This window comes from Hylobates moloch, unplaced genomic scaffold, assembly GCF_009828535.3.
Source record: "Hylobates moloch isolate HMO894 unplaced genomic scaffold, HMol_V3 SCAFFOLD_6, whole genome shotgun sequence".
Lineage (NCBI taxonomy): Eukaryota > Metazoa > Chordata > Mammalia > Primates > Hylobatidae > Hylobates > Hylobates moloch.
The window spans coordinates 134,203,716-134,227,135 of NW_026652281.1; the positions used below are offsets into that span (position 1 = coordinate 134,203,716).

The 23,420-nt window shown below is 40.6% G+C and overlaps 1 protein-coding gene across 1 annotated transcript in view; it reads left to right on the forward strand.

Annotated features, from left to right (window-relative positions):
• The first annotated feature begins 274 nt into the window (after positions 1-274).
• ITK (IL2 inducible T cell kinase) overlaps positions 275-23,420 on the forward strand; it is a 76,575-nt gene continuing 53,429 nt past the window's right edge. The window contains exon 1 of the mRNA XM_032158486.1: positions 275-551. Within this exon, the coding sequence (XP_032014377.1) occupies positions 414-551 (138 nt within the window). The 5' untranslated portion in view covers positions 275-413. The remainder of the gene's footprint in view (positions 552-23,420) is intronic.

Genomic DNA, 23,420 nt, shown 5'->3' on the forward strand with positions numbered 1-23,420 from the left:
ATGGTAAGCAAAACCACGCATTGTCCTTACCCCTTGTGCTACATGTTTTAACTGCTGGATGGATTAAACCAGGAACTATAAAGATTAAACTGTAATCCTTACCATAATTTTGAGTCCACAGTTTTTCAAATATCATTTCAAGCCATATAGCAGAGGCTGTATGTATTTTTTACATATGCCTCCTCGTTTTGTGAATTTTGAAAGGATGTGGTTTTGTCCTTTGACATCAGAGGAGAAAAGCTCAGCTATGTTGGCTGAACGTTGATAGAAAGATAACGTTGAAGGCAAGTTGCCCTTGAGCAGCTCTCTGAAGATCAACTGCCTCCACATTGCATTCTTTGCCCCAAAACTCTTTTCCTTTGGTTGAGCTAAGAGGTGCTGCCCAAGGTGCATCACCTTTCAAGAACAGGATCATGAACAACTTTATCCTCCTGGAAGAACAGCTCATCAAAAAATCCCAACAAAAGAGAAGAACTTCTCCCTCGAACTTTAAAGTCCGCTTCTTTGTGTTAACCAAAGCCAGCCTGGCATACTTTGAGGATCGTCATGGGGTATGTGAGCAGTTTCATTTGCCTTTTTTCGCATAGCATTTTATGTTTGGACTGGGCTAATGCAAAAGTATATAGATAGCATAAAATAGAACACAGGAAACACAAACATGCTTATTATAACAACACAAAAAGTACAATAAAAGTAATCAGAAGAGAATGCAGAAAGCAGTCAAGAGGTGAAATTGTGGTGCTAGGCGATTTCTAAAAACTGTAAATTTAACATTCATCAGCTTTTTCCCCCTTCAAGATTATGTTTGATTTTTAAATTATTAATAACATTTTAGGTAGCAAGTATTATGATTCGGTAAAACTTGAACTTTCTATGAAACATACTAAATTTAATGAAACATACTAAATTTAATGAAACATAGATTAATACAACACTAGCATTCAATGGGATGATCTACCCCAGCTTTCTTATTTTTTAGTGGAAGAAACTGTTGTTTAGAATGGTTAAGTTTTGGGTTCAGTGTTAACGTTTTCATGAATAACTCTGTTTGTCTCAATACTCATCGCTTGCCCAATCTTGAAATAAGATTTCCCAGGCATTTAATTGTCTAAAAGTTGTAAGGTACAATGGCAAACCTCTTCATCTCTTGATAGACTTCATAGGACACCAGGGTTATTAAGAACAAAGTTTCGGCAGTGCAGACCAGTGGTTCTTACCCAGAAGGAGTATGGCTGCTTAGCTAGGTCAGTCTGTCTCTTTATCTAAAAATAGTCTCATGCTTCTTAACATCACTAATAACAAAAGCAACAGGAATAATCCTAATAATGTAGTTTGGTAGAAAAAGCATTGGACAAAGGGTCAGGAGACCAAACTCTACTTCTCAGTAGGTGATCCAATCTGGACAAATATCTACCTCCTATTTCAGGTTCTTTCTTTATAAAAGGAAAAAACGGGAAATAACAACCTTCAAGATCCCTTTCTTCTTCAAAACTTCTTTGCTTTATGCAGTGGCTTTTGTTTAGCCCTACGCTGCAATTTTTCAAAGCATGTTTGATTTCTTACTGTATGACTATATTATTTTTACATCATTAGTGGGGTAGGACAAGGATTATCACTTATATTTTACTGAAGGGAAAATAATATTAGGTGCCTAATGGTCACTTAGAAACAAAAGTGCTCTGATTCTTTGTTGGAGTCTGACTTAGTAGGTGGAGGCATGAGTTTGGGATTCTTTGGCGTGCCAGGCTTTAAAGCATTTCATGAGATGGAGCTCCAGAGGAGGTCAGGCTGAGTATAGAGCCTATGGATGCCTCACTTTTTAAAGTTGCAGGCATTGCATGTCTTCGGTGAATTACAAAAAAAACAAAAAACAAAAAAGTTGCAGGCGAAATAGTGCTGCCTCTTCAGAAGTGAAAAGAATTGCTTGTCTTGTTATCAGACTCTTACTGAAAACAATTTACCAGTCAATCAGAAAACACATGGAATTATGTGCAAGGCCTCTTTGCTAGGTGGACAAGAGCCCAGTTTGTGAACTTGGGGGATTTATCATGTAGAGCTAATAAATCGCATGGCATTACTCAATGCTTTTTTGTGAATGGAACATTTAAAGTTTTTGTTTCATATTGAAAGAACAGTCATGTACCTTTAAATATTTTTTTCAAAGCCCATTTTACAGTTTTCACCAGTTCATTTTCCTGATTCAACATAGTATCATCTCATTTAGTTAGTATTAATAATTCCTTAGCCCAACTGCTATTTGTGAACTGATTGTGAATTCAGCTCAATATTATTTGCAAATAATCACAAAACCAGATGGCCTTAATTCAGAATTTTATTGGTCATAATTTGCATGTAGACAAGGTTATAAAATCACCCTACTTCTTTATGTGAGCATTATGGAAAATTTCAAGACAATTACTTCATTCTGGGGAGCTCTAGGCTATAGTTTCTAATTCTTTCATGTGAGATATAGAGAATACATGTCCAAACATCAAATTTCTTGTTTTCTAATGTCTTTTTTACTCTTATAAATAACATTTTTAAAGTATTTCTTTAATTATTTAATTATTGTAGAAATTTATTCATTAGAAATTTATCCAAGGTCACTGAAAAAGGTAATATATGTGAGTTATTATTGTTGGCGTCTTATGTATACTACATGGTTTCGGGCCACCAATTTGCACACAAGACTGCATTAATATTACTCATAAGTAAATAACATTACACTTGTGGGAAGAACATTTTCATTTTTAAATTAACGCCTTCTTTTTCAATCTGTAAAATGGGTGTGATAATAGTACCCATTTCACAGGAAGATGGCAAAGACTCAGAGGTATAATGTCTTTAGGCTGAACTTTTTGCAATTATTTGACAGATCAAATATCAGATATTAGAAGTTTCAAACAATTCAACTTAATATATTAGGTACTTAGCATAGGCCCTGTCATCTGGTAAGCATCTAGTAAAAATTAACCACTATTTGTATCCCTTTCATGTCTCTACAGAAGCTAGCAGGCTGCCATAACAATTCATTTTCAAATTATGGGAGATATTCAAGGATTCTTCAAAGTCAAGCTAAGAGCAGGGTCCTGGATTCCTTCTATTCTGTGGCTAAATACAAGTTTGTGGGGTAGATATACATGCATCATGAGCTGTTTGGCCAGTTATTGCCCCTCTTAGGGTGTCGGGTGTCAGAGCTTCTTTTTCTCTTTTCTCATTTGTAAAATTACGATTCTTGCAGTTCTCATATTCTATGAATTTATAACACCATATGAAAAATAACCCTTCTACATACTCAAGAACATATTCTGTAATTCTAGAAATCAAGTATGTTTTTTCTAACCTAAAAAATCGTGCCTATTGTCATTATAATACTAATTGACTGAGGCTTTTACTTTAACATGGATTTAGTTCTGGTGTTAGATGCCTGTTTTCCCTATTGAGATGTGCAAGTGTTTTCAGAGGGGCCAAGTCCTTCATCTTGCTGGAGCAGTGGATGAAGCACTGGATGAAGCCCAGTGCTGGAGCAGTGGGCCAGAAAGAAGCATAGATTTGGCAGGTGGTGGCTTGCAGACAGACATGATTTCAGAGGCTCTCCTGTGCCTGTCAATTTTTTTCCAAGTAGTCCCTGATGCCTGAAATTCTATGACAGAGGACAATGAGAGATAAGGGCACATGGATGGTAAATGCTTAGGAATCCGAGCATGGGGCTTGTTGGGGAGCCCTGATTCATAGTGTCTGCCAATTCCTTTGGTGTAAATACTCCCATCATGGCCCATTTTAAACTACCAGTGTGATGTCTGCTGGCTCACAGATTCCTGAAAACTTAACAATTAGCTACCTCAGGCCAGTACAAGTCCAGCACACCATCGGCAAGCCTAAGTACAAATGATCCTTGGAGAAGTAGCCACCAACTAAACAGCATATTTAGTTGCACATGACTGATATCAGATCCTTTTCAGTGGTAAAAGGAAAGTGGAGAGCCTCAGGCATTTTGAGTAAGCACAGGATGGAAGAGGCAGCCTAGATGGGAATAAAGCATCATAGATTGGTGTGACTCATGTGGCCACTTTCTAGATGTGGGATCTCAGACCAGACATTTGACCTCTTTCTGCCTGTGTCCTATTTGTTTTTTTTGTTTTTTTTTTTTTTTTTTGGACGGAGTCTGGCTCTTTCACCCAGGCTGGAGTGCAGTGGCGCGATCTCGGCTTACTGCAGGCTCTGCCCCCCGGGGTTCACGCCATTCTCCTGCCTCAGCCTCCCTTGTAGCTGGGACTACAGGCGCCTGCCACCTCGCCCGGCTAATTTTTTTGTATTTTTAGTAGAGACGGGGTTTCACTGTGTTAGCCAGGATGGTCTCGATCTCCTGACCTCGTGATCCGCCCGCCTCGGCCTCCCAAAGTGCTGGGATTACAGGCGTGAGCCACGGCGCCCGGCCAGCCTGTGTCCTATTTGTAAAGTAAGGACCCCAACACTACCTACTTCAAGTGATGTTGAGTATTTTATGAGGAAAGTATGTTATAAGCTTCTTACCAATTGCTACATGGTAAGGTGATTATTACCCACAATTTTGCCTAAGCACCACCTTGATCTTCTGAAAGCCCCTCTGGAGAAATGGAAAGGTTCTCCTATTTGGATGACTCTTTGCACCTTAGGGATCAAGTGTGTCATGCTCCTTATGATGTGGGAGGCATTATCATTTACATGGAACAAGAGAAACAGTCAAGATCACCATTCCACTAAGCATCTGGGTGAGGGTCTCCACTCCTCACGGCCTCTTCCCTTTAGCCTGCAGTCTTATCTAGCAACAGAACTATCTCCTGCTTGCAGCAAGCATCCTTTCTAAATTAAAGATGGTAGGTGGGGAGATGGTCCCCTTTCCTTGCTTTTGAAAGCATTACTGCATAGTGATAAAAAACATTGCTTCTGGCATCAGACAGATCTGGGTCAAAGACTAGCTCACATTTGATCAGTGTGATTTTGTGTAAATTATATAATGCTGTGCAATCCTCTAAAAAACTGTTTCTTTTTTTTTTTTTTTTTTTGAGACAGAGTCTTGCTCTGTCGCCCAGGCCAGAGTACAGTGGTGCCACCTCAGTTCACTGCAACCTCTGCCTCCCAGGTTCCAGTGATTCTTCTGCCTCAGCCTCCTGAGTAGCTGGGACTACAGGTGCGCGCCATCATGCTCGGCTAATTTTTGTATTTTTTTGGTAGAGACGGGGTTTCACCATATTGGCCAGGCTGGTCTCGAACTCCTGACCTCATGGTCTGCCCGCCTTGGCCTCCCAGAGTGCTGGGATTACAGATGTGAGCCATCGCGCCCGGCCTATGTTTTTAAAATAATTAAGCAAAGCCAGACACAGAGACTCACATCTGTAATCCCAACACTTTGGGAGGCCGAGGTGGGTGGATCACTTGAGCCCAGGAATTTGAGACTAGCCTGGGCAACATGGTGAGACTCCGTCTCTACAAAAAAAAAAAAAAAAAGCCAGATGTGGTGCTGCATGCCTGTAGTCCCAGTTACTTAGGAGGGTGAGGTGGGAGGATCCCTTGAGCCCAGGAGGTTGAGGCTGCAGTGAGCTGTGATCATGCCACTGTAATCCAGCCTGGGCAACAGGCTGAGACCTGGTCTCAAAAATAAAATAAAATAATTAAACATTGCTTCATGATCTTATTTCCTTTTAATAAGATGGAGGTCACCTTTATTCTAATAAGATAGTAACTAACATTTACTGAGCACTTACTGCATGTCCAACACTGCAAAAATGTGAATTATTTCACCTAATCATTATAACCACCCTGTAAGTTAGGAACTGTTATTACCCCAATTTGTAGGTCAAGAAATTGAGACAAAGAGAGTTTAAACAACTTGCCTGATGTCCCATGTCTCTAGAGTCTACATTACTCTCTGATAAATAGTACTTATTACCATAGTTGTTACTCACAGGTAATCAGGGATTCCATTGGGTTATTACACAGTATGCAATACATTCTTGCTCTGAAGTCCCCAATGTAAAGGACAGTCCTGAAAACTGGTACCCCGTGCCAAATGGGTCTTCTGCGATGAAATATTTTAGGACCTCTATGTTTTCCACATATGCCCCAGGACAAATCATTGTCTTCATTCACTTCAAGAAGCCCTGCTATGTGTCTTAAAAAAAAAAAGAGAGAGACAGAGGCCGGTCGCGATGGCCCATGCCTGTAATCCCAGCATTTCAGGAGGCCGGGGCGGGTGGATCACCTGAGGGCAGGAGTTCGAGACCAGCCTGGCTAATATGGTAAAACCCCGTTTCTACTAAAAACACAAAAAATTAGCCGGGCGTGGTGGTAGGTGCCTATAATCCCAGCTACTCGGGAGGCTGAGGCAGGAGAATTGCTTGAACCCAGGAGGCAGAGGTTGCAGTGAGCCAAGATTCTATGATTGCACTCCAACCTGGGCAACAAGAGCGAAACTCTGTCGCAAGAGAAAAAAAAAAAAGAGAGAGAGGGAGGCTTGGCAAGCTTTGCCTCCTAAAGTTCCCCTAGAATCTCCCCAGATCCCCACAGGATATCTCTTACCTGGGACTGTCAGGATATCTCTCACCTGGGACTGTCAGGTTATCTCTCATCTGGGACTGTCAGGATATCTCTCACCTGGAACTGCTACCGCCTCTCATGGTCTCCCTGCACCCGCTTCACCCCTGCCTGCCACTTCATCCTCCACATGGCAGGCAGCACCAGCTTTTCACACGTGACTGTAGTCAAGTCCTGATGACCTTCATCAGAAACTGATGTGTCCCTCCAGCAGCTCTCTCCATTGCCCTAAGGATGGACACCACCAGAATCTACCACATGGCCTCATCTGTCTCAGCTCATGTCTCACTTTCTCTAATCTCTGGGATCCAACCACACCAGGTTTTCTTCAATGTTAAAGCCACCATTTTAAGTGTCACTTACTTGGGGAAGCCTTCCTTGAAGTTCCTAGACTAAGTCATGTCCTCCTGTGCTGTTCTACCATAGCACCAGGTGTCCTTTCTTCACAGCACATGTTGAAGTTGTAACTACTCATCTGTTAATGTGATGATGTATTAATGTCACCCTCCATTGAACTATCAGCTTTATGACAGCAGGCACCCAAGTTGATAAAGATGGCCTCACCAGTGTCTACAAGAGTGTCTGGCACACACTATTCACTCGTGCATAATTTGTGGAAGGAATAAAAGGAGAAAAGGAGAAAAGAAAGGAGGGAGTAAGGACATAAGGTATAGATTCAGCTGGAGAGGTTGGAGACACAAACGAACGTCAAATAGAGAAGGTTCAATGCCCAAATAATAGAGACAAAGGCAAGTGACATAGGACTTCAAAAGGGAGATTACTGGGTATAGGAACAAGTAACAAAGATTCCCTGGAGGCAGTAGTGTATGGCCTATCCTTGAACAAGGAAGAGGAAGATTCGGGTATTCAAGTGGTTGGAATTTTAAGTGCTGGGTCAGAGAGGCACATGTAGGAACTAGCAGGAGGGCCAGGTACCCGCCCTCAACTCTTTCTAGGAGACTTAAGCAACTCTTTTCTCCTTTTTCTTCTGCCTGTCTTACCCCTTCTTCCTTGCCTTTTACAGCTAAACCCTCTGTAGATAATATTCTTTTTTTTTTCTTGACCCAGAGCCTTGCTCTGTCGCCCAGGCTGGGGTGCAGTGGTGTGGTCACAGCTCACTGTAGCCTCAGCTTCCCAGGCTCAAGTGATCCTTCTGCCTCAGCCTCCTGAGTAGCTGGGACTAGAGGCATGCACTATCATGCTCGGCTATTTAAAAAAAAACAAAAAAATTTTTAGAGACGGGGTCTCACTATATTGCCCAGGCTGGCCTCAAACTCCTGGGCTCAAGCAATCCTCCCGCCTCAGCCTCCAACAGTGCTGGGATTACAGGCATGAGCCACCATGCCTGGCTATGCAGGTTATATTGTTAAAACTACCTGGGCATTTTTGCTTGAGACATTGAGCAGTCATGGGCTCTCTTCTCTTCGTTCCCATGTCATTTAGTTGCCTTCCAGCTGGGCTCCTGCTGGCATTTGAAGCTCTTTACAGTCTGTTATCCACACAACACCTAGAATGAACCTAAAATTTTAAATCAGATACTACTTTCTACCTTAAAACCCTCCATGGCTATTTAGGGTATTTAAATAAATTCTCAACTATGCCCTTCAAGACCCTTCATCCTGTGGTCCCAGCCGGCCTTCTTTATTTCACTTCACACCACACTCCCTTTATGTGCTTCTGTCACATCTGCCTTCTTCCTGAACCATAAGCACTCTAAGCTCAAGGTCTCAGCAGGGCCTTTGTACAGGGCCAGGACTAGGGTGAGACAAGTGAGACACACACATAAAATGGCACTCATTCTCAGGATGCAGGATCTTTGCATTAGCTGTTTCCACTGTCTCAAACACCCCAGATTTTTGCAGGAGTGTTTGTTTGTTTGCTTGTTTGTTTGAAACATGGTCTTGCTCTGTCACCCAGGCTAGAATGCAGTGGCGGAATCTTGGGTCACTGCAACTTCTGCCTTTCAGACTCAAGTGACTAACTGGGACTACAGGAGTGCATCACCACTCCTGGCGAATTCTGTTGTTGATTTATTTCCCACCTCTTCAAAGCACATAGATACCTTAGTATCTGCATTTATTTGTTAGGTTTATGGATCTGCTTCCCTGTTTAATTTCTGTCTGTCCATCTAATGGAAGGGCAGTTCCATGAGAGCAGAGATCTTGACTGTCTTCTTCATCACAGTATCACAATCATCTAAAATAGTTCTGGGCACTGGTTAGTTGTAGTAGGTGGTCAGTAAATATCTGGGGAATGAATGAAGGTCACATAACTCAAGTTGAATTCAGAAAAGCATCTGAAAGCTAAAAATGTGGGCCTTGTCTAGCCACACAGAGACAAGGAAGGGCCCAAGCAAAGTACTTTGCAATTGAAACATGCACAGTTTGCATCTGTTTTAATGGAGTGTCATCATGAATTGATCTTTGCCTGTGTAATGTGAGGTTAATGTTTTATGGAGATAACCGTTGTATTGATATTTTCTTTTCTCACAATAAAATTTGATTTGATTCCTACTGTTCAGGGACTGGTACACCCATTCATCAGTTTCTGCAGTAAAAATAGCCCACAGAGAAATACTATAAACACGAGAGTTTAGATTCTGACTCAGTCTGAAAGAAAGCAGAAGAGCTCAGTTTCAGGCCGGGCACAGTGGCTTATGCCTGTAATCCTCGCACTTTGGGAGGCCAAGGCAGGCGGATTGCCTGAACTCAGGAGTTCGAGACAAGCCTAGCCAACATGGCAAAACCCCATCTCTACTAAAAATACAAAAAATTAGCCAGGCGTGGTGGCATATGCCTGTAATCTCAGCTACTCGAGAGGCTGAAGCAGGAGAATCGCTTGAACCCAGGAGGCAGAGGTTGCAGTGGGCTGAGATCGCACCACTGCACCCCAGCCTGGGTGACAGAGCAAGATGCTGTCTCAAAAAAAAAAAAAAAGAAAAAGAAAAAAAAAAAAGAAGAGCTCAGTTTCTTGAACTACAAGCTCCATGTAAAACAAGACGTAAATATCAAATGTGGAAATCGTGTCTACAAAAAACTATTTTAAAGCTCTTCGCAAATGTTCATGGGCAAAATAGTAAATCCTCATTCTGCCCTCATTTTCTTAGCCAACCAATAATACATTCCTCCATTCCTCAGTGAATTATGAGGCCTACTGGAAAAAGTAGACCTTCTAGGACATAATTTTCATCCAGAGGTCAGTTTGGGTTTGGCTTCATGACACTCAGAGGCCTCGATCCTAAGGAGAAAACAGGTCTGTAATGTCTTCCTATGCATATAAAAGTCCCCTTTTGGGTCAACAGTCTTCTCAGTTCCTTGAAATTCAGTAAAAGTTTTCTGTATTTTAATAAAATAAGAGCTAGATACAGGTTCTTATGTCTTATGTTGCCATATATTCCTATTAACCTAAAGTTATTTATAAGTAGGCTTCTCATATTTTTCCTTTTTTGATATTTAAAAAGTCACAGAAATTATAACTGTTTGTTATAAAAATTCAACTATAGGGATTTTCCCCCCAAACTTCAGATATTGTGCCAAATCTTTATTATTATTATTATTATTATTGGTTTATTTGTTTTTATTGACTCTGTATCAAGGAAACATTTCTGTTTTGGTACATTTTGATTTATTCCTTTGTTCAGCAAACATTTTGCAAATAGCTGCTCTGTGCCAGGCACCATGCTAGATGTGAGGAACGCAATGGTAAGTAATGGAGGCAGGTGTCTTAGGTTGGTGCACAAGTAATTGAAGTTCTTAATTGAGGTCAATTACTTGTGCACCACCCTAATAGCTTGCATTCTAGGGGATGGGACAGACAGCAAGCAAGTGTACAACTGCATCTAGAGGGCAGATAGAGAATGTGGTAGGTTCTATGGCAAGACCAGGCAGCCACTCGGCCTGAACTGGGAGGTGGGGTGATCAGAGAAGGAATTTATAGCTAAACTGAAGTTTGAGGAAATAACTAGTTAAATGAAGAAATGGGAAAGGGCATTCTGGGCGGAGGGAACTGCAAGTACAAAGACCCTGAGGTAGGAAAAAGCTTGGCTTGTGTGAAGAACAGAGATTTGAACATGCAGAGTTCAAGAAAGGGGCACAAGATGAGGGGCAGAAGCCAAACTCTGCAGGCCCTTGTGGATCATGGCGAAGAGTTTGGATTTGATTCCAACCCCAGTGAAAAGTTTCCAAGGTTGAAGCAGTGGGTGTGATTCCATCCATCTAGAAGTGAGCTGATAGCTATGGGGTCAGCAGATTATACAATGGCCAAGAATAGAAGCCAGGAAGCCGGGTTGTCTCCTGCAGTGGTCTCCTGGGCCACTGTGTAGTGTCCCATCCTATGAGTTGTTCTTCAGTTGTCTTACGTTTATTTATTTATTTATTTATTTTTTTGTTTTTGAGACGGAGTCTCGCTCTGTCGTCCAGGCTTGAGTGCAGTGGCACAATCTCGGCTCACTGCAACCTCCACAGTTGTCTTATGTTTTAACTTTCTTGTGGCATCCTTCTTCCTGGGGGTGCTTTGTCCAGAATCAACTCACTCCATGTTTTGATGGGAAAGTGCCCGGTGTATAACCTGGGTCAGGATCAACACTGAGCTCAGATAGACTGTAGCAGCAAAGACTGAAACCAAATTAGAATTGAGTTAAATCAGCTTTGATTTATCTCAAGACAGAGCAAGCAATCTTCCGATCCTCATATTGTCAAAAAAAATTAATGAACCAAGTACATTGAGAATGTTTTCTATAATCTGGTCTGAAGACATCAATTTACTTTCTGTGTCAGCACTGGTCTTTTCCCTCGTGCAGACATATCTTTTGCAGAGTTATAATCATAATGCATGACAATTTTATATTCTATTTTTCCATTTATTCTTTTATATAAATGTATTTCCATGTATCTACATTGCCTCCAAAGTAATCATTTTTCATATATATGATTTTTTAATGGTTGAGTCAGTTCATTGCAAGAACATGCTTATCTATTTTACGTACATGGAGGAATAGGTGAACTTATCTGTTAGCCATGGTTCAACATTCAGGTTGTTTCCAGGTATAATGAAAACACCAAAAGAAAACCAGTATACATAATATAGGGCTGTCTCATTTTTCAAATCAGCTTCTTAGGATGGAGTGCCCCAAATAGGATAATGGTGTCACAGGATAAGAACATTTTCTGGTCTTGATCATTTGTTGCTACATCATCTTCCAAAGAGATTGAAGAAGCAGTGCCTGAGCCACCAAAAGCGGCACCATATTTGTTACCAGAACCATTAGAGAAGATTATGTTTCTAAAAAGGAACTAATAGAAACAAAAGAATTCACTGTTGTGATTTTCAAGTACCCCATTTTGAATGTGGTACTGAGAGAGAGGGGAAAATATGTAATCTTTTATACATAGGTGAGATGATTTGATTTAAAGTCAGTGTCACATGTATGTAGATGAACCCACCACCTGCATAGTTGGATTTAAGGGGTGCCAAAAGGTCTCCTACTCTGCAAAACCTGAATCCCCGAACTGACTGTCACAGAGTAGGGGTGGTCTGAAAGTTTCCCATGAATGAGCTCTTTGGGTTAGGTCATGAAACACCTTATCAAGGAGCAAATGAAATACAAGAAGGTATCACAGGAGCCACTTTTGACTGTTCCATAGAAGTTAGTTTTAATTTTAGACAGGGCCTACGACCCTGAAATTCTCAGGCTGTAATTCCAGAAAAGTGGGATGAGGTGAGCAAGGAACAACAGGGCAGCCTAATAGAAAAGAGCTTTGGACCCGGGTCACCTGGCTAATTCTTTACTCTCTCTGGGATTTAGCTTTCTTGTCCATAAAATCAAAGGATTCGGCTGGATCAGTGCTTTTTCAAACTTTATGAAACATTTTAATATAAAATTATACAAGTCATCACCATCCCCACATATAAAACAGAGAGAAGTAGAAGTTCTCTGCTTGAAGCAGGGCAGGGAAACTGCCCAGAATCCTATGCCCCTCGGCCTGTCCCTGACTTTCAGGGATCAACAAGGTATCTTCCAACTCTGTGACCCATCTCCCCAGGGTGTAAATTGAATAGTAGAAATGAAAAGACAAGAGCCAGTTTAGAAAGTCACCTTGAAGCCTCATTGTCCTCATCTCTAACACTAACAAGTTGGACTGAATGATTTCTAAAGACTCTTCCAGTTCAAAAACTTGGAAACTTGGCTCACATTTGTAATACCAACACTTTGGGAGACCAGAGTGAGAGGATTGCTTGAGGGCAGGAGTTTGAGACCAGCCTGGGTAACATAGTGAGATCCCATCTCCGCAAAAACAAAAAATAAAAAAATTAGCTGGGCATGATGGTGCACACCTATAGTCCCGCTATTTGGGAAGCTGAGGAGAGAGGATTACTTAAGCCCGGGAGGTCAAGGTTGCAGTGAGCTATGATTGCACCACTGTACTCCAGCCTGGGCTACAGAGTGAGACCCTATCTCTCTTTGTTTTTAAGTGGAAATTGTGTATCTCTGCCAATGATATCAGGAATTCACAAAAAGTGATGGAGATTAGCCAAACATGGAAATCTTTCCAGGAAGTAATACCTTTAGGGTGATTAATAACTGTGTGGGTCATGAGAAAGCATGTTGTCAAAATACAAGCAAGACCCCAAGAACACACCCTAAAAATGAAGTCAGGTATTTCATGTGTAACAAATATAAAATCTGAAATAATAACAGCCAATGTTTAATGAGTTATTGCTGTGTTTCAGAGCATCGAGGTTAAGTGTTTTATATGTCTTATATCATAAATATTCACAATAACCACATTCATTATGTTATCCTATTGTTATCCCCATGTAATTTATGAGAAGGCTGAGGTTTAAAGAAACTAAGTATCTTTATCTAGGTTACGCATATAGGGCAAATATTAAAAGTTGGATTAAATGTTCTTCAATGGACATTTTCAGATCTAAGCTTGTTTGGGTCTGATAAGTCTTTTAATAGAAGCCGAAAAGGCAGAGTTGGGGCAAGGATTTGTTGGTGTGTTTCTAACATAGTCCAATAGAGGTGTTGAGTCGGGACCAGCAGGTTTGCTCCAGGTTGCCCAGCAGACTTACCCGAAAGACAGCAGAAACATCATCAACAGCAACAATTTTTTTTAAAAAACCACAATAGTTAGCATCACTACAAGAAGAGGACTGAACACTTTAAGTATTTTCTCATTTCCTCCTCACAATTCTTTGAACAAGATAAAAGTAAAATTTTGTTTTAGTGAGGAAGCAATGGAGCTACGAGGACAGTAAGTAATTTGTCCAAGGAAGCAAAGTGAAAAGTGTAAAGGCAACAGCATGCCTTAGGACATAAGGATTCCCTATACTTTGCTCCTACATACATTAGTGTGACCTTTCCTGATATCTTTGTGGTTACCCAAGTAGAATTACATTTTACAAGAAGGTAATTCTACTTACCTTCACGACTGCAAGCATCTCAGCCAGTTTGTCGCTGCGAGTTTGTGAATTCGCCAGTCTTTGGTGACTTTGCAGAGTGTGTTTCCATTCACCTGGACTCTATGGGCTGACAAACATGAGTTCCTGGGCTTGTAAACCTGCGGATCTGTTCCTGGGGTGGCCTCTGAGAAGGAAAGATGCTGTATCTACCTCAGCACTATTTAGTTTTCCAGATTAACAACTAATAGCAGCATTGACTGCTTGAGCCTTTTCTGGGAATAACATTCTGGGAATGCTATGTCCAAAGTGGTAATACAAGGAGTACCAGGAGGAAAGTATTAGCCCAGTGAAGTGACCCAGAGAGGGAGATTGAGGGTGCTAATACCAAACCTCATCCTTTTCCACAGTCCATGCTGAGGCCATTTCCATGACAATGATCCAATTTGGTGTTTCCCAAAGTGGGGTACTACCAGGAGCACACAAGATGGCACATGGACGAATCTGGTTTTAACATGTCTTTAATAGTTATGTATCTACTATAATTTATGTTAGAAATAAGTGTTTTAAAATTTATTGTGGTGATTTAAAGTTTCCTCCTAGAATAAATTTGTTTATGTGGAAAAAATAAGTCAATTGAAAGAATACTATTGAGCAGGCAATACTATTTGAGGGAACTAGGGTATGGTGGAAATTGCCAAGCTAAGTTGGAAACTGAAGCCTGGGAGCACTGAATCCTTGGGATAGCAATGTGAATCATAATTCATTATAATTTGCTTTTAAGTAGTTCCAAGAGTGAAATGTAATAACCTCCACTGGACATTTGGAGACACAGAGGTGATCCACAGAGTCCAGGGCACTTGAAGATAATTGGGTTGCTGCAAAAGTAATTGTGGTTTTTGCCATTAATAGATATAAGCACAGAGGAGCAGGGAAGATGGTCAAAAGAGATCCCAGGCCCCCACGTTCTGCCAGAGCACAGCGAGCAAATGAGCCTCCTGCCATAAACTGAACCCACATTTCTCTGGATCCAAGAAAAGGCTGTTCTAATTCCAAACAAGCTCATTGTAAACCTCGATAACATGAAGTTAGTGTTGTTCACATTGCTTTCCTACTGTGTTTCAGATTGATCTAACTGGTTCCTAACGCCTAATTAACTGCTGTTGGAATGAATCCTTGTCCCCTTGCCTCTGTGCCTGCTGGACTTCATATCTGTGTATTAATGGTCACTTTTGTTTGGTGATCTTGTGAAAAATGCAGACTAATTTTTAATTCTTTTCTTTTCTTTTTTTTTTTTTTTTTCTAAGACGGAGACTCACTCTGTCACCCAGGCTAGAGTGCAGTGTCCAGTGTCGCGATCTCGGCTCACTGCAAGCTCTGCCTCCCAGGTTCATGCCATGCTCCTGCCTCAGCCTCCCTAGTAGCTGGGACTACAGGCGCCCACCACCACACCCGGCTAATTTTTTTGTATTTTTAGTAGAGACGGGGTTTCACCATGTTAGCCAGGATGGTCTCTATCTCCTGACCTCGTGATCCACCCACCTTGGCCTCGCAAAGTGCTGGGATTACAGGTGTGAGCCACTGGGCCCGGCCTAATTTTTAATTCTTAAAGAGATAATACATTCACATAATTTTATTTTTATTTTTATTTTTTCAGATACGGGGTTTTGCTATGTGGCACATTTCAATAATTTTAAAAAAACAGTTGCAAAATGTTATGCAGTAACAAATCTCCCATCCTTGTCCCAAGTCACATTGCTGTCCTACATCACAGCAACCACGATAGTTAATTTCTTATAAATTCTTCCAATAATACTTCATACATATACTTGTAATACAAATAAACATTCTTCTTTCCTTCCTTTTTAAATAGTTGTAACATACTCTGCACACACTTCTTAACTTTTCTTTTAGTTGGTTAACAATGTATCCTGGAGATTGATCCACAATGATACACAAAGATATTCTTCATTCTGTTTATGGTTGCATAATACTTCATTGTATGCATGAAAAATTTCTTTTAATGAAGGTTGGTCTGTTTCCGGTTTTTTGTTATTATGCACAATGAGAAATGAACAGCCTTGTAGATGTGTCATTTTCCATAAATACGTTTATAACAGTGGTTCTCAACTAAAGGTGATTTTGCCCACCAGGGGACATTTGACAAAGCCTGGGGAAATTTTTGGTTGTTATAAGTAGGGAGGAGGATGCAACCAACATCTGGTGGGTAGAAGCTGAGGGTGCTGCTAAATATCCTACAATTCACAGGACAGACTCACAACAAAAAATTGTTCAGCCCAAAATGTCAATAATGCTGAGGTTGAGAAGCTCCAGTCTGCAGAAAACATTTCTAGAAGTGGAATTGCTGAGTCAAAGGATATTTGCATCTGTTATTTTGTTGACTACGAGCAAATTACTCTCTACAGAAGTTGTACCAATGAACATTCCCCAGGGCCACATGTGAGAAGCCTGTTTTCTCAAAACCTCACCAACACCATTATCTTATGTTTTGATCTTTGCTAATCTGATAGGGGTTTAAAAAATAGTACTTAAGTATAATTTATTTGCATTTCTGTTGTTATAGTGACATTAAGCATCTTTCCATATGCTTAAATATTTATATTCCTTTTGTTCATTTTCCTATAAGTTTATTAGTATTTTATTTAATTTGTAGGAGCTCTTTAACTACCAGCTAAACACTTTGGGCAGACTAGTTTTAACCTATATTTTCATTGTCAAGAGATGTTTATTCAACTGCCAATTTTTCTGGAAATCTTATTCCAAATCATTTCCATTAAGAGTTTTGTCATAGGGTTCACAATAATCACTTTCTGCTGCATACTTGGCTTTACTTGCTGCTTCTTCAGTCCATTAACAAATATTAATTGAACATCACCTCAATGCAAGGAGTTATTTCCTGAAATGCAATGAAGTTGTTATGCAGTTATGTATTTTGGCTACTGGTCCTTCAGTGCTTAAAAAGAAGACACAGAAAAATATGTTCTTTCAAACTCATTAAACATTTCATATTTCTTCTTCTGGGAGGAAGGTCTTTGAAGGAACATTCACAGCTCAGAGATACTGAGAGAAACGATACAGAGGATGCGTTGAGAATCTACTCTATGCTTGGAAAATATCACTTAGTTCTTGCTCTTAATTTCCACATAAGTCCTTTTCTCTCTGCTCCCTTTTGTAAGAAAATCTAAACTCACATGTTTTCATCATGCTAGGATCATGTTGCCTTGATCTAGTAAGAATGGGGCTTGGACATTATTCCTGAGTTATCATTTCACTTATAAGATAAATATATCCATATAAAAGCACACTGAATTACTTTATTAGAATCTGTGAAGAAAATGGCTATTCCTCAAGAAGAACATGAGAGAGACTGTCATGAACTTGAACCTCCATGGATACAGATGAGCAGGTGGCAGGTGCTCTCTAACTGCTGCTCACTGCTAATGGGATTATGCGGTTACAAGGGTGTGCATCATTTTGCATACCCAGCATTTGATGCATACCCGTTATTCCTCTCCCATAATCATCTAAGTTGGCACTGTGATGTTTTTGAAACTTCTAACTGTATTAAAATATTATTTTCATTTCTCTGCTTTTCCTCCTGCTTCACACTCTCTGTAAAAAACTTCAAATATCATAAGAATATATAACTTTGTGAATTTCTGCCACAGTGGAACCCACAACAAAGAACCAGTGTTAGCAGCTTGGAATGTTTTCCTTCTTGTATTATTTCTTTGGATATTGCATATACTAATACGTAATCTCTTCTTCCAAAAATGGGATGATGCTCCATCTGTTGCTTTAAATCTACTCTTTAACATTTGGTATATACTTGTGTCCGTCTGTATAGATGAACTTTATTATCTGTTATGGTTACAGAGTAGTCACAGGATGGATGAACCATAACTAATTTAACCATTTGTCTATTGATGGATATTTAAGTTTTCCCAGTTTATTTTAGTGTAATAAATAATGCTTCTGTGAACATCCTTTTTATTATATCTTTATATATTTTGAACAAATGTTTCCATAGAATAAATCTGATCAGGGAAATGTATTTATTCATTTTAGTTAACTGTTTTTAATATAATAAAAGAAATACACATTCATGGTAAAATATTCAGAGTACAGAAGGATACAAGGTAAAAAGAAAAGCTCCTTGGGAGGCCAAGGTGGGTGGATTGCTTGAGCCCAGGAGTTCAAGGCCAGTCTGGACAACAGAGCAAGACCCTATCTCTTAAGAAAAAAAAAAAAGGAAAGAAAGAAAGCTCTCTTCCCACTCCCTACTCCCAACCCCCAGTACCACCTGCACAGGTATCTGCTCTTAATAGTTTCTTGTGAGAAAACACATTTTAATAGATGATCCTAAATTGCCCTCTGAAAACTGTATGTGAGCATAATTCTTTTTCTTTTCTTTTCTTTCCTTCTTTGTTCCTTTCCTTCTTTCTTTTTGAAAATTCTCACTTTTTTCATTTGGGTGGCCAGGGTGTTACTATTTTAAAATGGCAGGTTTTAAAGGAAGTGAAATTGTTTTCCTCATAGCACATCCAGCCACATGGTAACCCACAGTGCGAAATGCTGAGGTGGAGAAAGCCAGCCAACGGTGGGTCAGTGATGAGTAAGAGGTCTTATGGAAAAGAAGAGAGAAACGAAGGCAGGTGTGGGATGGATTAGTTTCCTGGCTTTAAGGTGGTCCAGGGAGCCTTGAAATTAATGGCCTTAGCTCCAGACTTTCCCAGAGCTTCAGAGTAGAGGGACGTTAGGTCTAGCTGAAGAAGGGCTGGGGAGGGAGGAACTAGGAACAGCACATTGCAAATTGCTCTGGTGTTTTACAAGATGCTAATTTTTCTATAGAGACAGTAATGATCATATCTTTTTTGTTTTGTTTTATCTTGTTTTGTTTGAGACAGTGTCTCACTCTGTCACCCAGAGTGCAGGGACATGATAATGACTCACTGCAACCTCAACCCCCCAGGCTCAGTTGATCCTCCTGCCTCAGCCTCCTGAGTAGCTGGGACTACAGGCATGTGCCACCACACCTGGCTAACTTTTAAAATTTTTTTTAGAGACAGGGCCTCACTATGTTACCCAGACTGTTCTTGAACTCCTGGCCTCAGGCAACCTCCTTCTTTGGCCTCCCAAAGTGCTGGGATTACAGGCATGAGCCATTGCTACTAGCATTTGCTAGTAGGTTTATGTAATTTTTAAAAATTCTCTTAATTAACTCAATGATTCAGAGACTATTCTTACGTCACTTTTGAAGAACGAGGCAACTGAGAGGTTGAGACACTTGCCTCAGGTTGCACAGCTGGTAAGGAATGAGGTTAGGATGCAAACCCGAGTCTGCCCTACTTGAAAGCTCCAGTTCTCCTCCACTCTGACTTACCAGAGGAGAAAGGTGAAAACTGCTATTTTTTAGAAATGTGGAGATGTCCTTTTCCCATGGGTAGCAGACACATAACGTCTCATCGACGCATCTGCTGGGCTAGTCCAGCAGCAAAGGAGCCAGTGTTGTTGGAGCAGAGAGGAGTGGCTCTTCTGAGGAACCAGGGAGTGTGTTCCACCTTTGCAATCAGCATAAGCATTGCTCAATCAAATGGGACAGAAACAAAGCTCTGCTAGGCCATGGCTTGGTGAAATGGGTCACGCAATTGGTTTTCCAGCGTTGAGTTCAGGGAATGATAGTCTTCTGTGGAAAGTCCCAGCAAGTGCTAAGCCGGGAAGCATAGCAGTTAAGTTATCAGGCTCTGGAGTCATAGAGTGGAGCTTGTATGCTGCTCTTCTACGTATTAAGAGGGCTGGCCTCTGTGAACTTCAGTTTTCTCATCTATAAAACGGGGAGATAATATGTTGTAGGATCGTGATGAAACGGGATGGAATGTTGAGTGCCTGGAATATAAAAAATGTTCAAAAATAGTATCATTTTCATGTTTTTTCCTGCTTCTCTCTTTGAAACTTATAATCCAAGCTCTATTTCATACCAAATATTAACATAAAAAGCCGCCCTGCCCCCTCATCTATCTATCAAGCAATGCACATTTAAGGGAAACCTGATGCTGACCCATTTGTAAACAACCTGTTTCTGGGTTGGGGTTTTGTACATAGCAGAGCAGCTCCCTCAGGTGAGATCTATTGAAAGTCAGCCCTTAATACAAGGGTTTGTTAAAAAGAGAAAAAGAAAAAGAAGGAAAGAAAGAAAGGAAAGAAGAAAGGAAAGGAAAGTGGAAAAGAGAGAGAGAAATAGTAACATAAAAAGAAAAAAGATATAAAAGCTGATTACACAAGCTTACCCTTGTGCAGATTTGTAAGCATCAGCATCTTGAATTGTGTCTGACACGTGTCAGATGCTTGGGATGAAATATTTGACTATGAGGATGGCATATCTTTGAGCATGGCCAAGAAAAGAGACAAAGGTAAGCAAGGTCCTGTGACTTTTGCCCCAAGTAATGCAGACAGAATAACAAGTAAGAATGAGAGCAGGTTGTACTCGGCCTCTCCCTTTCTCTGGTGGCTTTTGTGTGGTTTCCTTGGAAAGTTTTACCCTGGCATTTTTCAGAAATAGCACAGTTGTTTGGGATGATTATAGGCAATCACCCTTTCCCAGAGACTGAACTGTGTCAGGCTCATTGACCGGCCACTCCCCAGGGACCAAGTAGGGAGGACATAGCTGGTCCTGCTGTTTACCAAGTATTGGATCTTGTGAGATGCCAGAAGAACCAACCTCAGGGTCTTTGGAAAGACTGACCAACCAGACAGGATGGATTGTGGTGGTGGGATCCCAAGCACTCATTTGGGAATGAGAGTGACTTTGATGGTGGAGCATGAAATCCATCCCAACTGAAGAGCAAGCCTGAGAGCAAGCTCATCTGACAGACTGTTAAAGCACAGGCACAAAGGAGGCCATGTGAGTTGGGAGGAGAACTCCTCCTTGGAAATCTTGGAGTCTCGCTGTCCATTAGGGTAACCACTAGCCTCATGGGTCTACTGAGCACCTGAGGTATGGCAAGTGCAAATTGAGATATGCACAAAATATACAATTTCAAAGACTTAAGTACAAAAAAAATCTCATTAATTTTTATGTGGATGACAATTTTTTTAATATACTACAACCAAATAAGATTTTATTTTCACAAATGCAATGTTGGCTCACTACCCTAAAGTCAATTAAGATAATATACAATATTACTTGAATAAATGTCAAAAAAGAATATTTCAATAAACAAAGAAAAATATTTGACAAATCCAACACTCATTGTGATAAAACCCTCAGTACACTAATAGAAAAAAAATTTTGAGTCTTGCAAAAAGTCATCTATGAAAACTTACAACTAACATTATACTTAATGGTGAAAGACAGTGCTTTATCTGTAAGTGTGGGAACAAGACATAAATTTCCACTTTTTTTTTTTTTTTTATGGAGTCTTGTTCTGTCACCCAGGCTGGAGTGCAGTGGCACAACCTTGGCTCACTGCAACCTCCACCTCCTGCGTTCAAGCGATTCTCCTGCCTCAGCCTCCCGAGCAGCTGGGATTACAGATGCGCACCACCACGCCCGGCTAATTTTTGTATTTTCTTAGAGACAAAATTTTACCACGTTGCCTAGGCTGGTCTCAAACTCCTGACCTCAAGTAATCCACCTGCCTCAACCTCCCAAAGTGCTGGGATTACAGGCATGAGCCACTGCACCTGGCCAATTTCCACTTTTAATACTCTATTCGACACTGTTCTGCAAGTACTAGCGAGATAAATTATACTATAAAGTGAAATGAAATTCTCCAGATTGAGAAAAAAAAGGAGAACTGTTTTTCATTGCACACCACATAATTTTCCACAAAAAAAATTGTAAGGAACTGACTAAAAACCCACTAGGACTATTAAACAAATTCATCCATGTCAAAAGATACAAGATCAACATACAAATTAATTTTTTTAACTTTTATTTTAGGTTCAGAGGTACATGTGCAGGTTTTTATATAGGTAAATTTCATGTTGCAGGGGTTTGGTATACAGATTATTTCATCATCCAGGTAATAAGCATAGTACCCAGTAGGTAGCTTTTCAATTCTTACCCTCCACCCTCGAGTAGGTGCTGGTATCTGTGGTGCCCTTCTTTATACCCATATGAGCTCACTGTTTAGCGTTTAGCTCTCACTTACAAGTGAGAACATGCAGTATTTGGTTTTCAGTTCCTGTGTTAGTTCACTTGAGCTAATGGCCTCCAGCTCTACCCATGCTGCTGCAAAGGACACAATCTCATACTTTTCTATGGCTGCATAATTCTCCATGATGTATGTGTACCACATTTTCTTTTTTCTTTTCTTTTTTTTTTTTAGACAGAGTCTTACTCTGTCACCCAGGCTGGAATGCAGTAGCATGATCTCAGCTCACTGCAACCTCTGCCTCCCGAGTTCAAGCGATTCTTGTGCCTCAGCCACCCAAGTGCCTGAGATTACAGGTGTGCACCATCACACCCAGCTAATTTTTATATTTTTAGTAGAGATGAGGTTTCACCATGTTGCCCAGGCTAGTCTCAAACTCCTGGCCTCAAGTGATCTGCTGCCTTGGCCTCCCAAAGTGCTGGGATTGTAGATGTGAGCCACCACGCCTGGCCTCATATTTTCTTTATTCATTCTATTGTTAATGGGCATTTAGGTTAATTCTCTATCTTTGCTACTGTGATTAGTGCTGTGATGAACATATGTGTATATGTGTCTTTATGGTAGAATAATGTATATTCCTCTGGGTATATACCCAAGAATGGGATTGCTGGGTCAAATGGTAATTCTGTTTTAAGTTCTGTCAGAAATCACCTAACAATTTGAAATGATAATATTTTAGATATTGGGTTAAACAAAATATATTGTTAAAATTATTACTCATTATGTTTTGCATTTTTGAATGTGCCTACTGGAAAAAATTTTAAGTTACATATATGGTTCATGTTACATTTCTATTGGACAGTATCACTTTAGAACTTCACATAGAATTTTTATCCCTATTTACAATTCCAGTTAATATTTGTCTCCACTGTCTGCCCTCATCACAATGCTGCTAGGCTGTTAACAAGCCAGACTTACCCAGTATTTTTCTACCCTAGGATTTTGCCCTGGCTGCTTGCTCTACCTAGGATGCTCACTCCCCTAGACCTTCTCCCAAATGGCTCCTGTTCGACTTTTTGGTCTCTTCTTAAATGCCCTTTCTTTCTCCGGAGAGGTCTGCCTTGGCCACAGTTTGGTTACATCAACTGTTCTATTCTCTTTCCAGCACTTTTTTTTTTTTTTTTTTTGAGACGGAGTCCCGCTCTTTCACCCGGGCTGGAGTGCAGTGGTGCGATCTCGGCTCACTGCAGGCTCTACCCCCCGGGGTTCACGCCATTCTCCTGCCTCAGCCTCCCGCATAGCTGGGACTACAGGCGCCCGCCACCT